General features: G+C 35.5%; 1 protein-coding gene across 4 annotated transcripts in view; it reads left to right on the top strand.

Annotated features, from left to right (window-relative positions):
- Nucleotides 1-14,734, top strand: part of CEPT1 (choline/ethanolamine phosphotransferase 1) — a 35,713-nt gene extending 20,979 nt beyond the window's left edge. For 3 of the 4 annotated variants that reach the window (XM_006045626.3, XM_025288113.2, XM_044944562.1), the window contains 5 exons: nt 4,784-4,868; nt 11,817-11,948; nt 12,476-12,634; nt 13,129-13,254; nt 13,955-14,734. In XM_006045626.3, coding sequence (XP_006045688.1) covers nt 4,784-4,868; nt 11,817-11,948; nt 12,476-12,634; nt 13,129-13,254; nt 13,955-14,074 — 622 coding nt within the window. In that variant the 3' untranslated portion in view covers nt 14,075-14,734. The remainder of the gene's footprint in view (nt 1-4,783; nt 4,869-11,816; nt 11,949-12,475; nt 12,635-13,128; nt 13,255-13,954) is intronic. The other variant, XM_044944561.1, reaches the window with a different exon arrangement.
- The last annotated feature ends 385 nt before the right edge of the window (nt 14,735-15,119 follow it).

Raw genomic sequence — 15,119 nt, 5'->3', positions numbered from 1 at the left:
CAAGTTAAAAGCATATGTCAAATGTTTGTCCCATATGGTTAGTAGACTGAAAATTAGAAGAGTTTCAGCACTGTGGAGGAACAATATTAATTTCTTTCAAGACTCTTCCACTTATCATTCTATAACCTTGCAAAAGTTACTTACCGTATCTGACCAGATTTCCTCATCTATAAATGGTGGTAATATTTCCTACCTCCCAGGATAGTTGTGAAGGTTAAAAAACTAAAAAAATGCTGTGTGCTGACTACGGTGCTTATCATATATAGTAAGTGTTCATTTTCATTATAAGGCCTGTGTTAATAACTCCCACTAATTTCTAGGTTTCTTCCAAAATTGATATTGCTATTTTGAGAGGAAGGCTATGTCTATGACCTCTTTATTTAACTCTGAGATTATTACTAAATGAGATAAGAGTCCTCTCTTCTAATTTTTCTATTTCCAAAGGTGATAAGGATAGGCTGCCCCTTAAATTTGAGACCTAAACTTTCATTCCTCTTAGAGGACTTGTTCTGTTCTAGCCTTTGCCTGTTTTTCTCTTATTCAAAGTCACTGAATGGATTGTTTTGTTTTAGTTTTCTCAGATATATAACACTTGACTTTAAAATACTCTTAGTTGTCTCTTAGCTATATGTTTAATGTTATTAACATTAAGTTTGTCATGCCCAGTTTGCCCATTATCAAGGGTAGAATTGGAAGGCAGTATGTTGAATTTTTAGGTCAGTCTTCAGTCTACTAATACCAATACAGCCACTAAGTTGAATCTGACTCTTTGCAACCCCATGGACTGCAGCACACTAGGCTTCCCTGTCCTTCACCATCTCCCGAAGTTTGCGCAGACTTATGTCCATTGTTAATGATGCCATCCAATTCTGCTTATGTATAAATTCCCTAGAACATCAGATTCATTTACAAATAATTGCAAGTCTGTGATTAATAACAATCTAATCCTTAACTAGGACTCCAGCCCGCTTCAGTGACTTCTAAGAAGAATACTTCTTTTAAAATAACAACTGACAAGTCAGATTATACAAATCAGAATTTCTGTGACATTGTGAATTTAACCCTAGTGCACATTCTCTGTTAACTAAGCTAGTAGCCAACCCAGTTTAAAAAATCATATTTATTATATGTAGTTTAACAGAAAAATTAACTTCCAAGTTAACTGCAAGTACATCTTTGTAATACACATGTCATATGTGGAAAAAAACTAGATTAAATTGTCTTATTTCTGATATTAAAAATTCTAGGAAATAATGATTAACATGCTTATTAGTGTTCACAGAATGTCAGTTAAATCCCTTCACATCCCTCAGTTAATGCTGAGTCTTGTTGGAATTCAAACCAAATGCATAAAATGAAGCATTCAGAATAGAAATTTTCTTTACAATTAGGTAGCTTAAATGATTCGGAGTTGTTATATCCCTTAATCACTTTTTTTAAAAGCTGTACTTCTCATGTAGTAATTGTCCTGATCAGGGAACTTTCTAAGCTGCCTTTCTATGGTGATGAAGGCTCCCTGAGATCATCACTCCAACTAGAAAATTTCTATTTCCTGTTCAGAAGTTTAAATTACTCCTATTTATTTAGGACACCCTCATATCTTTACCTCTTAATCAGTAGATCACTAGGATGCTGTAAGGAGTGATGGACCAAGGGATTTGCTATGAGTCTCTAAGGTTATTTTTACTCAGGACTGCCACACTTGCAGCCTCCCAATCAGAAAAATGAGAGAGCTGTCTCCACAACCAGTTTGCCTTTTTTCCATCTTTCTTCTGTGACAACCACCAGGATATTGTTTGTTGTTGGCTTGTTGTAGTAATTTTTTGTGTTCTGACCAGAGCACTCATAGATTTATCCACAGCATTTGGGGAGTTTTCTTTTGTTCTTTGACAAAACCTATTCTAAAATAAAGTAGAAGTAAGAAATTATTAACCAATACCAGTCAAGATATTTAAATACTTTCATGGTTATAGAAAATTGTATTTATTATCATCTAGTTCCCCCCTGTCTGAAACTCTTAGGCTGTGGGACTCTAATCCTACAGATAATGAGATTGGTTTTCCCAGGTCTTTTAAAAAAATCACTGTGGTGTTTTAGGTGGTTTTCTACCCCATAGCCCTTGTACTCTGAAGGGTTTATTTTTTGCTGTAGTTGTGGAGATTGATTTTTTTGTTTGTTTGTTTGCTTTTGTTTTAGAGAAATAGTTCCAGCACTTGAAAATGTTATCACCCATGTTGTCATTTTGAAGAAAAAATTATAAGCAAGTGGCTATAGAAATGCCAAATTCCTGCCTTTATATAGAATTTTCCCTCTAGATAATTATGTCTTTTCTGTATAGCCAAAAAAACATAAGATGAGCCCCCTCCTAATATGTGTCACAGTAAATTCAGCCCATACTGAGAGACTTCTTAGTGGAGGATGAAAAAATGGACTGTCAGGTAACCAATTCTCTTCTAAACAGAATTATTAATTCTTGTTCACTGTTAATTGTTTCTGCCCCGTGTCCCTCTTAGCTTGCTTTTTCTGTCTTTGGGGATAGCCTTACACTGCACTCTTTTTCATTAACAGTCGGTGATTAGACTGATAATCATTAGAATGATTAGAGCCACACATCCAGGAGTGGTAATAGGCAGTTCTCATGATTGAGAGTAGGAGGGAGTACAGAGTATTCCTCTAAATCATATAATCACATGGGAAAAAAATATTCTTAACTAATTACCAACTGGTAAGTAAGTTTTCCTTGACTCTCCTTCCTAACATTAAGACATTGTTGATCTAAATTCAGTGATATTATCTGAATTGTTTACAAAATTCTGTCTTCAGAGTTTCCAAACAGGCTATAAAATCCATTAAAATCTCCCTAGGAATCCCAATTTGGGGCTTTGTAAAGATCATTCATGTTTCCTAATCTCTTACATTCATCCAAGGTACATAGATTAATTGCATGAGGTTCCCTCCATTTTTATTTTGTAATTCTATACTTCTGGCCCTTCCCCTCCCAGAAGGTTACTTCATATATCCAGCAAAATGTTGTAAGATGTCTACCCTCCTCCACCCAAGACAAAGTCGATCATCTTTGACACCTGCTTAGTCTCCTGAGTCTGCTACTGAGTGTAATTCCCCTTATTGGCAACATCACTCACCAGGTCAGCTCTACAGATTCTTTTTAGCCTAATTCAGTCCATTTTTCTTTCCAATATATGTGTGTATCAAGATAACTACATCACTATGTGTTTGCAGCTTAATACGCTTCTGTTTAAAAAACATTCTTGAGCAATCAAAGATCAGTTTCTTCAGTTGTGAGAGACTGGCTTCAGTCTAGTTGTTTATGAGCATAAAACTCATATTTCTTAAGCTCACATTATAGATAGTCTGCTTGAAGTATCAATTTTAGAAATGGGGACTCTGTTTTGCTCTAGAATTTGAACCCCCTTGCTGTTGTTGCTATCCACTTTCTTAGACTGATTTTATTTTATTTTTTTAGTTTATCTTAAAAGATAAATTATTCACTTTGTTTAAAAACTAACATTATAAAAAAGTTATGCAGTGAATAGTTTCTTCTCATCCGCATTTCCCAGCTGTCCAGTTCTCACACTGCCCTCTCCAGTAGGTACCCACTGTTCTTAGTTTGTAATGTATCCTTCCAGAAATTTGTTATGTAATTATTGGCAAAAATTAAAATGGAATATTATTTTTCTTTTTTTACACAAAACGTAGCATATACCATTTTCTGCAACTTTTTTTTTTCACCTAATATAACTGATATTTTTCCATATCACCAGATAGAGCTGTCCCATTCTTTTTTTAAAAGACTACCTAATAGTCCATTGTATGGAAGTGCAATACCATACTTTCTATAACTATTCCCTCATTGAGGGATATTTTTAAAGCTTTGCTACCATAAATAATGCTGTAATAAATAACCTTGTACAAACATTTTGTGTGAGCATACCGTAGGGTAAATCATCGAAACTGAAAGGCATTTGGACCCAATAACCTGAGAAGGACAGTCTCAAGATTATATAAAGTGCTAGTTTATAGAGGGAAAGGAACACCAGTTTATGCTTTACTTCTCAGTCTTTTTGCCCGTATTCTTTTTTCAGACTCTCAGGCTTCTAATTTCTACTGCCCTGTTTTTGTACCAGGTTTGTCTCTTCTTGACTGTAAAGATCATTTTCAACAACCTCAAAGCTAATTCTTGACTGCTTTCAGTATCTTCTTTCTGGATGTCTTAGAGTAATTGACCTAATAAGCATAAGAATTTGAAAATTGGGTGAATTTTTTTTCCACACCCATACCATGGAAGGCATTAAATGAATATAAAGGGCAGTAAGTTTTGCATCTGTGATTTATGTTACTTTAGTAAAAGCTCACCATTTCTTCCATTTGATACTGCAAAGCACTTATTTCAAGATCTCATATACCAGTGCAGTGTAGTCCTCTGCTTGACATTCAAAATTTAATACACACACTTATTTTTTTCTTTTTTTTTTTTTTTTTTGGTGAGAAAGGTTAAGCTATAGTTACAACCCAACTTCAGAAATTTTCTTTAGAAAGGAGGGGTTTTTATTGCTCTGTGAAATTGATTAAATTAAATGAAAATGCCCTGGATTTTATTTGATTTTGCTCATAACAAATTTTTGACATCTCCTTTTCCCCTTTCCTCAATATTTGAGATTTTTTTTCTATTGTGCATGATAGAGGAATGCTGCTAAGCTTGCAAGTAATTAACTTGAAATTGTTTTGAGTAATTCTGCTTTTTTGGCTTTTTGTACCTAATCAGAATTGATGTGACTGAAGTGCAAATCTTCATAATAATCATGCATTTGCTGGCAGTGATTGGAGGACCACCTTTTTGGCAATCTATGGTAACTCTTCACATTGTGTATCCCACGTAATGCATGTTGTCTTTTGCTTGTGTTTTTCTAATCCAGTATAATCCAGTTAAAAGGTGATATGTTAAATTATTTTGTTCTCTCTGGAAACAAAAAGTCACAGCAACGTTAGGACACAAACTTCTCTTTAGGGCATAGTGAATTTTACTATTTGGAGTTATATGGTTCAGTAGGTCCATTTCAAGGGTATTTTTAAAGGCTTTAGAATTATTATTTGTTATCCCATTGTATAAGTGAGGGAACAGCAGGTAGTGTATCAAGGTAACCAACGATAAGACTAAATCAGATCTTTTATTCTCTTGCTGAACTACATGAGTCTACTAGTTTCTCCATTATATGCTTAAAGCTGAATAATGAAATTTGGTAGTAAATTAATTCTGACCACAGAACAGAATAAATGCTTATTGAAATCAATGCTATAGGATTGTTTCAACAAGCTGAGACCCTGATTTTCAACCTGACCTGAAATATAGTCATCCCCAAGAAACACAAGTTCTTTCCACAGACTTCTGGAGAAAGAATATAACATATATATAATACAGGGGGGTCAAGAACACAGGCTAAGGAACCAGACTGCCTGAGTTTGGTACTGGCTTCACTGCCTACTAAGCGAACTTGATCTGTTATTCAACTCTCTGTGGCTTAGTTTTCTCCTCTTATAAAATGAGGACAATAATAGTACCTGTCTGATAAGGTTATTTTGTGGATTAAATGAGTATGTGTAAAGCACTCAGGAACAGTCCATCAGATGATAAGCCCTCAAGAGAAGTTGTGGCTGCTCTTACAATTGGAATTTTTCCTACTCCTAAACAAACACAGTTCTTAAAAGTCAGATTAATATTTAAGTATAAGGGAAATTTACTGAGCAAAATTTTCCCTTTATCTAACTCATTTAATGATGGTGAATTTGATACTCAAGGAAGTATAATTAACATGTTTCCTTAAGTATTTATTACCAGAAATGCGTAATGCCTTTTGTTGACAGGATAGCCTTGTGAGGAGGGAAATGAAGGAATAAAAATAATCGTTAGTCAACCAGGAAAATTCTGAAACCGTTCATGCATAGTATCATTCAAAGTCACATCTTTTTTACACATTAGTCTCAAATGCCAGTACTGTTTCTAGTGAAATCCAAGATCTATAGATATATAAACATGTCCTATATTTATGTATCTCTCTGTAGATCTTGGATTTCACTATAATGTTATTTCTTTTGCTCTCTCATAGGCTAATTAAATAGTTAAACAGTTATAAGTAGCTATAAAAATATTAAATAGGTAATAGTTTTAAACAGTTTGGCTGTAGAAGGAAAGAAAAAGTAGTCTTCTCCTGAAACTATTTTATAAAGCCTAAAGCTTGCCTCTCACTTATTTTTTTTTTATCTCTTGATGATATTATTTTTTTCATAGGCTTTGTGTTTTATACCAAAATATCTCCCCCTCCAAAATTACTTTGCATCTCTTATACACATATAAATTACTTGTAGTGTTTCAACATATCAATAGCAAAAAATAGAATTTCTGGCTTAATTGTCTAGAAACAAGTCAACGTCAGGTATATACACCTAATTATCCATATCAGCATGAAAGTACGGGAAGCATTGTTGTCGGTGTAGTTGTGTATTCACACAGGCTGTACACATATCCTTAATTTTTAGGTGATGCCTGGCAGTAAATTTGCTTCAAGTAAACATGTTCCCTTTGTTAAGATTTATACACAGAATCTGTACATGTGCATAACAGAAATTATTTTTCTTTAAAAGGATCAAATATTTTGTCCTGTCTTTATTGACAAGATATATACAATCATTATTTTTTATTATATGTTTAAAGAAGTAATCTGAGGAACTCTCAGACCCAAGACTGAATTGGAGGTCCCAGACCCAGCAATTCAATTCCAGGATTAGTGAGGTTAGATTGCAATAAGGAAACAGATTCCCAGACCCATGTCTTATTATTAGTATCATTGGTTCTACTGTTACCATCATTAAACTAAAAGGAAAGGACTTGCCCTCTCTGGTGATATTCAGAGGCTTAGAGAAATATTTGTGTTCTTTGAGCAGTTTTCAGTACAGATTCCCATAATTGACTTCAAGCACTCTGTTTCTTTTTTCTTTATACATGACCCCATGAGCTCATGGCTGAATAAGGTGTTTTGAAATGCATTGTCTTAGTTCAGGAAAGACTATACTTCCAGTGCTCTATTTGTGTGCCAAAATGGAGAGGAGATATTTATTTAGGGCCCAGGAATGAATTTTTTGTCTCTTTTGAGCCTGAGGACATAAAATGGAAATTGCCTTCCAAATCCTCATTTAAAGACTTTTACTGATATTTAAGAAAGCAGCTTTATGGTGAAAACAAATAAAAACGGTGTAAATGTCTTCTTAAAGCTGATTTTTAGAAGATCAGCTATTTTGCAAAGGTAAGTGATTTCCATCTACTGCTTATTGATCACCTACTTTTTGCTTTTTTTTTTTTTTCCTTCAAAGAGATTTTGTTTGTTTGTTTTACCGGAGGTTGTAGTTAGTTTTTGTTTGTTTAGGTTGGTTAGGATTTGTGTGTGTGTGTTTGTCTCTTTCCCCCCGTGTTTTAAGAAAAGAAATTATTCTCATGCACAAAACTTACTACATAGTTTATACATTGCAAGAAACAAGACATTTTTTGTGTGTATTGCTTCTTATCCTTTTGGGATGTCTTGGAACTATCTTCTATCATATATATCACTCTTGAAAAAAGGAATATTACTTTGGAAGGGATCCACATAAAATCCCCTGCTGTTTACTTTCACTGACAGTCGATTCTTTAAGTAGCAGTTGATGTGTGTTAAATAAATGTGTGTTAAAACAGGAGACACCTTCTAGAATCCAGTTTAAGCAAATTGTGGGTGTTATTACAGATGAGGAGCTTTACAGGAGAAGAGCTTCCCAGGTGGCACAGTTGGTAAAGAATCCACCTACCAATGCAGGAGACACAGAGATAGAGGTTCGATCCCTGGGTCAGGAAGATTTCCCCCAGAGGAGGAAATGGCAACACACTTCAGTATTCTTGCCTGGAAAATTGCCATGGACAGAGGAATCTGGCGGTCCACAGTCCATGGGGTCACAAAGAGTCGGACATGACTGAGCATACACACAAACATTACAGGTGAAGTTTCAGAATTCATTAGGTATCTTACTGTTAAACTGCAAGACTTCAGGAGTGCCTTTATACTTAAGTAAATCAGACATTCAGTTCAGTCGCTCAGTTGTGTCCGACTCTTTGCAGCCCCACGGACTACAGCGCACCAATCCATCACCAACTCCTGGAGTTTACTCAAACTCATCTCCATTGAGTCTGTGATGCCATCCAACCATCTCATCCTCTGTAGTCCCCTTCTCCTCCTTTTGAAAGATTGAAAAATTGAAAGATTCTCCTTTCAATCTTGCCCAGCATGAGGCTCTTTTCAAATGAGTCAGCTCTTTGCATCAGGTGGCCAAAGTATTAGAGTTTCAGCTTCAACATTAGTCCCTCCAATGAACACTCAGGACCGATCTCCTTTAGGATGGACTTGTTGGATCTCTTTGCAGTCCAAGGGACTTTCAAGAGTCTTCTCCAATACCACAGTTCAAAAGCATCAATTCTTTGGCGCTCAGCTTTCTTTATAGTCCAACTCTCACAGCCATACATGACTACTGGAAAAACCATAGCTTTGACTAGATGGACCTTTGTTGGCAAAGTAATGTCTCTGCTTTTTAAAATGCTGTCTAGGTTGGTGACAACTTACAAACAGACATATCCATATTCTTTGGAAGAAAGTAATCTCAAAATTATACTTTATGCTGAAATTTACAAAGCCTATAAGAGTATTTTATTAGTAACTTATATTTTGCTTTAATCCAAGTGATTCAACCAAAACCTGTGTCTGTTTTAATCTGTAAACCTGAGAGCTTAAGATTTTTTTCATCTCTGGAAAATGAATTACATTAGATAGGTATTATTTGGTTGTATAATTTGTGGCATGAGTCCAAAGGATTTTGGGCTTCCCTGGTGGCTAAGTAAGTGGTAAAGAATTTGCCTACCAAGCAGGAGTCAGGGGTTAGATCCCTGGGTCGGGAAGACCCTTTGGAGAAGGAAATGGCAACCCACTCCACTATTCTTGCCTGGAGAATCCCATGGACAGAGGAGCCTGTTGGGCCACAGTCCGTGGGGTCGCAGAGTCAGACACAACTTAACAACAACCAGACTAAGCAACAACTTGAGGATTTCACCCTAGCTATAGAGCAGACACTGTGACCCAGGTGAGTTTGTATTCTTTCCAGCCTCAAAGACTGAGGACACTCTGAGTAGGCCTGAGATGAAGGTGTTTTTAATACAGCTTTCTGTCAGTGTCTATAAAGTAGATGCACTTTGATCACCTTGAATACATTCCAGGAAGATGAGGACAGGAGGAGAAAGGTTGAGAAAGACAGACTGTGTCCACCCTCCTTGATCTTGAGTGAGGTGAAAGTGACAACTCTTTTTGTACTTTTTATAGGTGCTTCAGTTGGGCTGATCTTTAAGGGATCACGTGGTAGGACTTGGGATTCCTTTGACTTCAGATTTTCCTTCACGTTGCCTCAGATTTTCTTGTAGCTAACTTCCTTTTTCCTTCTTAATGAGGGGGCAAGATGTGTCTGCATAGTATCTCAAAAAAGTTCTACATGGAGAGTAAGAGAAAGGGAGGACATCTTAATCTATTTGACAAGTTTATATTGAGCACCTACAATATGCAGGGTTCTAGAGAATATAAAAATCAATTTAAGCATAAACCTACATTCAGGAGTGAATGTTTTGGTGTATATAGCTATCATATATGACACAAGTGAAGAGGGTCCTAAGAATGTTTATGATTCTTTGCCCCTAAGTCTGTAGCTTGGTTTGTGGTCCAAGCTTTGCCTGGCTTTTCTAATGTTGCTGTTTGTTCTTTCAAAGAGCAAAAACTTCCATGATCCTAAACCATTTTCACCAAATTTTAAAAACAATTGTGATGCTATTCAGTTCAATTGTGGCACAAATTACTGCTACACTCTCATTTAGTTGTGGCACTAAGTCACTGGCACTCATTTAGTACCCTGGCCCTAATAAAGGCATGCCCCTGTAATGGATTAATGGTTTGCTTCCTTTGAAATCTGAAAGAGTGTAGTATTTCCTCCTTAGCCAGGCAGGTCCTTTGTCTGGAGGGAAAGGGGAACTAGCCAGAGTATTGAATTTCAGCCAGGTGCATCAGATTTAGATTGTGATATCTTTAGTTTTCTGAATGAGAGCAAAGAAAAAAAAAAAAGAAGAAATCTCTTGGAATTCAGAGCGCCCTGTGGTGTTGATTTTCTCCTTTATTGAAAACAAACTTCGAATTTGGACTGTAAGGGTTTGGAGATCACTTAGAGAAAGAAGGGGACAATTTAAGGTGCTCCATAAAGTTCTGGGCTTAATTTTTTAAGTTGACGTATTTCATTTTAGAAAATTAAACACTGCCACAGTACAACTTGAAATTTGAATAGTTGATTTTCCCCTGTTTTTTTAGACTACAGTTTTGCAAGCGGTCCTAGAGTTGTGTAAATAAACTGAGTTCCTGAGAGTTTTAAAGAAACAGAGTATCTAAATGTTTAATTTTGTATCTGTCAATCTTCATGGGGTTTTAAACACAAAAAGAATGGGCAATGTCACATTTCTTTATTTGATTTTTAAAATATAGGCAGATGGCAGCCTTGAAAAGTATAAACAGCCCTGATTAAAATGTCTTCATTGTAAGAACTCATTGCCTATTAATCCGTTGTTTTTGGAATGATTGCTGTTGGAAAACCATTGCTTTTGGGATCTTACTCCTAGAGCCATTTTGTTTCTCTTAATAGAATGTATCATTTTACTATTGCTTTCTTTTCCTTCCATACTGGACAAAATTGGAGACTTGAAAAAAGCTAAAAAGAGAAGTGTAAAAAGGAAATTTTAAATGATTTTTAAGATTTAGTACAAGTGTGTTTTGTTTTAAATGAGGTTATTGTGTTTGCAAGGTTAGATACATGATCTCAATCTACTCAGCACCCCCCCCCCCACCGCCCTTACTTTAGGTAAATTGATTCATATTTTCAGTACACTACAAAAATTTATTACTTACTTCTGGAAAGTAAACTTGTATGTTAAAATTTTGGATACACAATTATAGAGTTGTACCTGCTTGGGTGTGTGTCATATATTTTTCCTCCTGTCCCTGAGTTTTCTGTCCTCCAGTGAGAACCTCTTGACATCAATATGGGAGCTGTTTTTACTTTTATGTGAAGCTACAATTTGAGATTGTCAGAAGCTTCTTGAATATGAATGCTTTCTTAGTTGCTCTCTGCTTTTGCTAGCATCTTATATCCCAACAGTTTGGAATTGGGACCTCTTTTCAGTAGAACTTTGTCTTCCATTCTCAAGTTTGGAGATTTTTTTAATTCTTGTTGCACATACTTCTAGTCCTTTATACTCTATGCTTTTCTCATAACAATTAATAACTAGTTACAGATTTATCAGTAGAGTTCAAAAAATGCACAAAGAAAAAGGCAAAGCACACTTCTTTTATAAAAAGGCTGGAAGATAACCTGATTCAGTGTTGCCAGACTTCTGGGATGTGTTAGGTGAACTTAGCTATGACACAGACTAATAAAGTTGAATCAGCCTTTTTTTTTAAGTTGTATCAGAAGTAAGATTAATTTTTATGTAATCTCTCATTTGTTGAGATTTGTTATGTTGTTTATAATGGAAAGGCTAGGGAAAGTTCCATCAGTTTGAGTATTAACAAAGTATAGAAGGAATGGAGAATATATCAGAATATGAATCAAATAAATGTTTTGTTATTTTAATCTGTATATGTGTGTGTGTGTATATATATATGTATATATTAATTGCTCTCTCTCTCTACCTATTGAAGATTCCAGTGCTGAATATTCAAATGAAACTTTTTCCTGCGCTTTGTACTGTAGCAGGGACCATATTTTCCTGTACAAATTACTTCCGTGTAATCTTCACAGGTGGTGTTGGAAAAAATGGATCAACAATAGCAGTAAGTATTTCTTAAGATTTCCAGTGATTGTCTGTGCTCAAAGTTAGTTTTGTAATCTCTATACTTGGACTTAGTTTTGTAATTGCTTTGTTTTTCATTTGAGTTGTTACTTGAATTAATTAAAAATCACTTTTTAATTGAGAATTTGCACTTAGCATTAAAGAAAAAAGTAGTGTCTGAAACTTGTTTTATTTACACATGTAAAGATTTATATTTTCATATTTGCATATTTTTGTGCATGCACATATACTCACACACACACTTTTAAAAACGTGTATCTTTTTTAAAGAGTGCAATCTGCTTTGTAAAATATGTCTGGCCTCTTTACATAAAATCAGTTTGTGCCTAACCAGTCCACACTGCTACTTTTCCCTAGCAGTTCTGGTATTCAGTTATAAAATTGCTGGCTTTCAGACACCATGAGTTCTTAGAAGTTTGCGTTGCTCTGTCTTACATCAAGCAGATCCATACAGTATCTGATCGGTATAGAATACCACTAATTCCTCACTTCTCTTTACTCTAAACAGGGAACAAGTGTCCTTTCTCCTTTCCTCCATATTGGATCAGTAATTACATTAGCTGCAATGATCTATAAGAAATCAGCAGTTCAGCTTTTCGAAAAGCATCCCTGTCTTTATATATTGACATTTGGTTTTGTATCTGCCAAAATCACCAATAAGCTTGTGGTAAGCACCAGTTTTGTTTTTAACTTTCTTCTTATTTTGGTTTTATGGCCAGAGTTTTTATTTCACAGTTTGTTAAGCAATTCTAGAGTTTGCTCTCCTCCCGTGAAAATCTCTTGACATCAACATAGGAGCTGTTTTCACTCTTACATGAAGTTACAATTTGAGATTAACAGAAGTCCCTAAAACCTCTGCAACTCTTCTATCCACAGGTTAATTTGATTATTTAGTTTGTCTCTATTCTTCATTCTCATTCTGTACACTTAAGGCTCCTTGTGAAGAGCTTTTAGGGGGGTATTTAGTTGTCATGGTACATACCTTCACTGTATAGCTCTCAAACCCACTCTATGTTGTCATCTTAGTTTTGAACATTCAGTAGATACTGCTAAAGGATTCTTGAAACATGATATTTGATCACAATACTGATTATTGTGTAGCTCACAATTGCTGTAAAATGAAAATGGCTGCCTACATCACTCATTCTCTTTTATTCATAGGTGGCACACATGACTAAAAGTGAGATGCATTTACATGACACAGCATTCATAGGTCCAGCACTTTTGTTTCTGGACCAGTATTTTAACAGCTTTATTGATGAATATATTGTACTTTGGATAGCCCTGGTAAGTTTTGTACCGTGTTCTATTTCATGATTTGGAGGCTGCTTGTTTCTTGTTTCAGTGGGCCAGTCCTGAGACATAGATCATATAATGATTTAGGGACTTCCCTGGTTATCCAGTGGTTAAAACTCCACCTTCCAAAATGAGGAACTTGGGTTCTATCCCTGATCAGGGAACTAAGATCCCACATGCCATGGGGTGTGGCCAAAAATTTTTTTTTAATTGTAATGATTTAGAATACCAGAAAACATTTATGGGACTTCATGAGAGTTCCTTGTGACTTCGTCTTTAGTCATTCTTTTGTATTCTTATTAGTCCTGCCTACATCCTGGCTCATAAGTTCCGTATTTCAGTAGTTGGCAGACTATACTGTATGGGCCAGTGGCCATGTTTTGTAAATAAAGTTTTCTTGAAACATAGTTATGGCCTGTCATTTATGTCTTGTCTGTGGTTGCTTTTATGCTTCAGAGGCAGAGTTGAACAGTGTGACAAAGTATGGTCCACAAAGCATAAAATATTCACTGAGTTTGTTGCTCCTTGGTATAAAGGAGATCTGTGGGGAAATTGAGTTACTAAATTGTATGGAATTGAAGATGAATTTCAGGAGAAGAGAAAGTCAGAAGCCTCTCCAGCTTTAGGGATGGCCTGAGCAGGTGCTGAGAATCTAATAATCTCTCTCTTTTTTTTTTTTTGTATTTTCCAGGTCTTCTCTTTCTTTGATTTGATTCGCTACTGTGTCAGTGTTTGCAATCAGATTGCGTCTCACCTGCATATACATGTCTTCAGAATCAAGGTCTCCACAGCTCATTCTAATCATCATTAATGATGTAACGATGTTACATAGGAAGCTCATGTTTTCTGCAGGAAAGAATCTGAACATATTAAGGCGAATGGGGCGGTTAAAAACAAGAATAATTTATAATAATCAATGTTGTATAACTTTTATTCTTTGTTATTGATAACACTTCTTATCTATCCCTGTGTGAGAATGGGAATTTCAAGTTCCATCCTGTAAATGTACGTGTTGTCATGCAGGGTTGGCCCAAGAAAGCATGCAAGAAAAAAATACCATGTGTTTGTAATTATCCTGGATTCCGAGTAAAATCGTCATGGGGAGCAGATCCCCACTGGTGGAGATTTCTAATGTAGAATATTTGCAGGCCAAAATTCGTTGCTTTATAATTTTAACAAATCATCATCTTTTTAGTGACATCCTTGTTTAGTATCTTCTCAAGCTTTCTTTACCAAGGAGCTCAGCTTGTGGCACAGATATATCCTACTAGCTTATGAGGTGGAACTTGATAAAGATTTTGAATTTGGATTGAAAAGTTTCCTATCTTTACATTGTTGAGAAAGTCATTTTTTTATTGCTCAAGATATGGTATATCTCATGGGCTTGGGAAATCCTGTTAGCATGCATAATAATGTGGTAACTTTGTCGATCCATTTTATTTTTTTAAATAAACATACGATCTGAAAGCCAGTCTTTTTTCTCAGTTTTATTCAGTGGAAAAACTAAATTTTAATGTCGCTTTTTCAATTTTTAAGCAAAATTTATTTTTGTTCCTTTGTAAATAAGGAAATTAAGTCAGCTACATCATTAACATGTGTCCTGTGACCTTTCTATTTTGTATAAAACTGATTAACTTAAAACATGGGAGTGCTATGTTCATTTTCCCTCTTGGAAGGTTTTTTGTTGTTGAGATAGTTGTCACCCTTGAGATTATAAGTCTTCTTTTCCCTTTTTAAAAAGTGAACCATAATCTTAAAAGTCCAGAGGAATTTAGTAGGTCTTTGTTCCTTGGCTGCTAAGTCATGTCTGACTCTCTGACCCCATGGACTGCAGCACACCAGGCTTCCCTGTCCTT

The sequence above is a fragment of the Bubalus bubalis genome, chromosome 6 (genome assembly GCF_019923935.1).
Source record: "Bubalus bubalis isolate 160015118507 breed Murrah chromosome 6, NDDB_SH_1, whole genome shotgun sequence".
Classification (NCBI taxonomy): Eukaryota; Metazoa; Chordata; class Mammalia; order Artiodactyla; family Bovidae; genus Bubalus; species Bubalus bubalis.
Note: the sequence above shows the minus strand (reverse complement) of the source record. Positions and strands in the feature narration are given on the sequence as shown.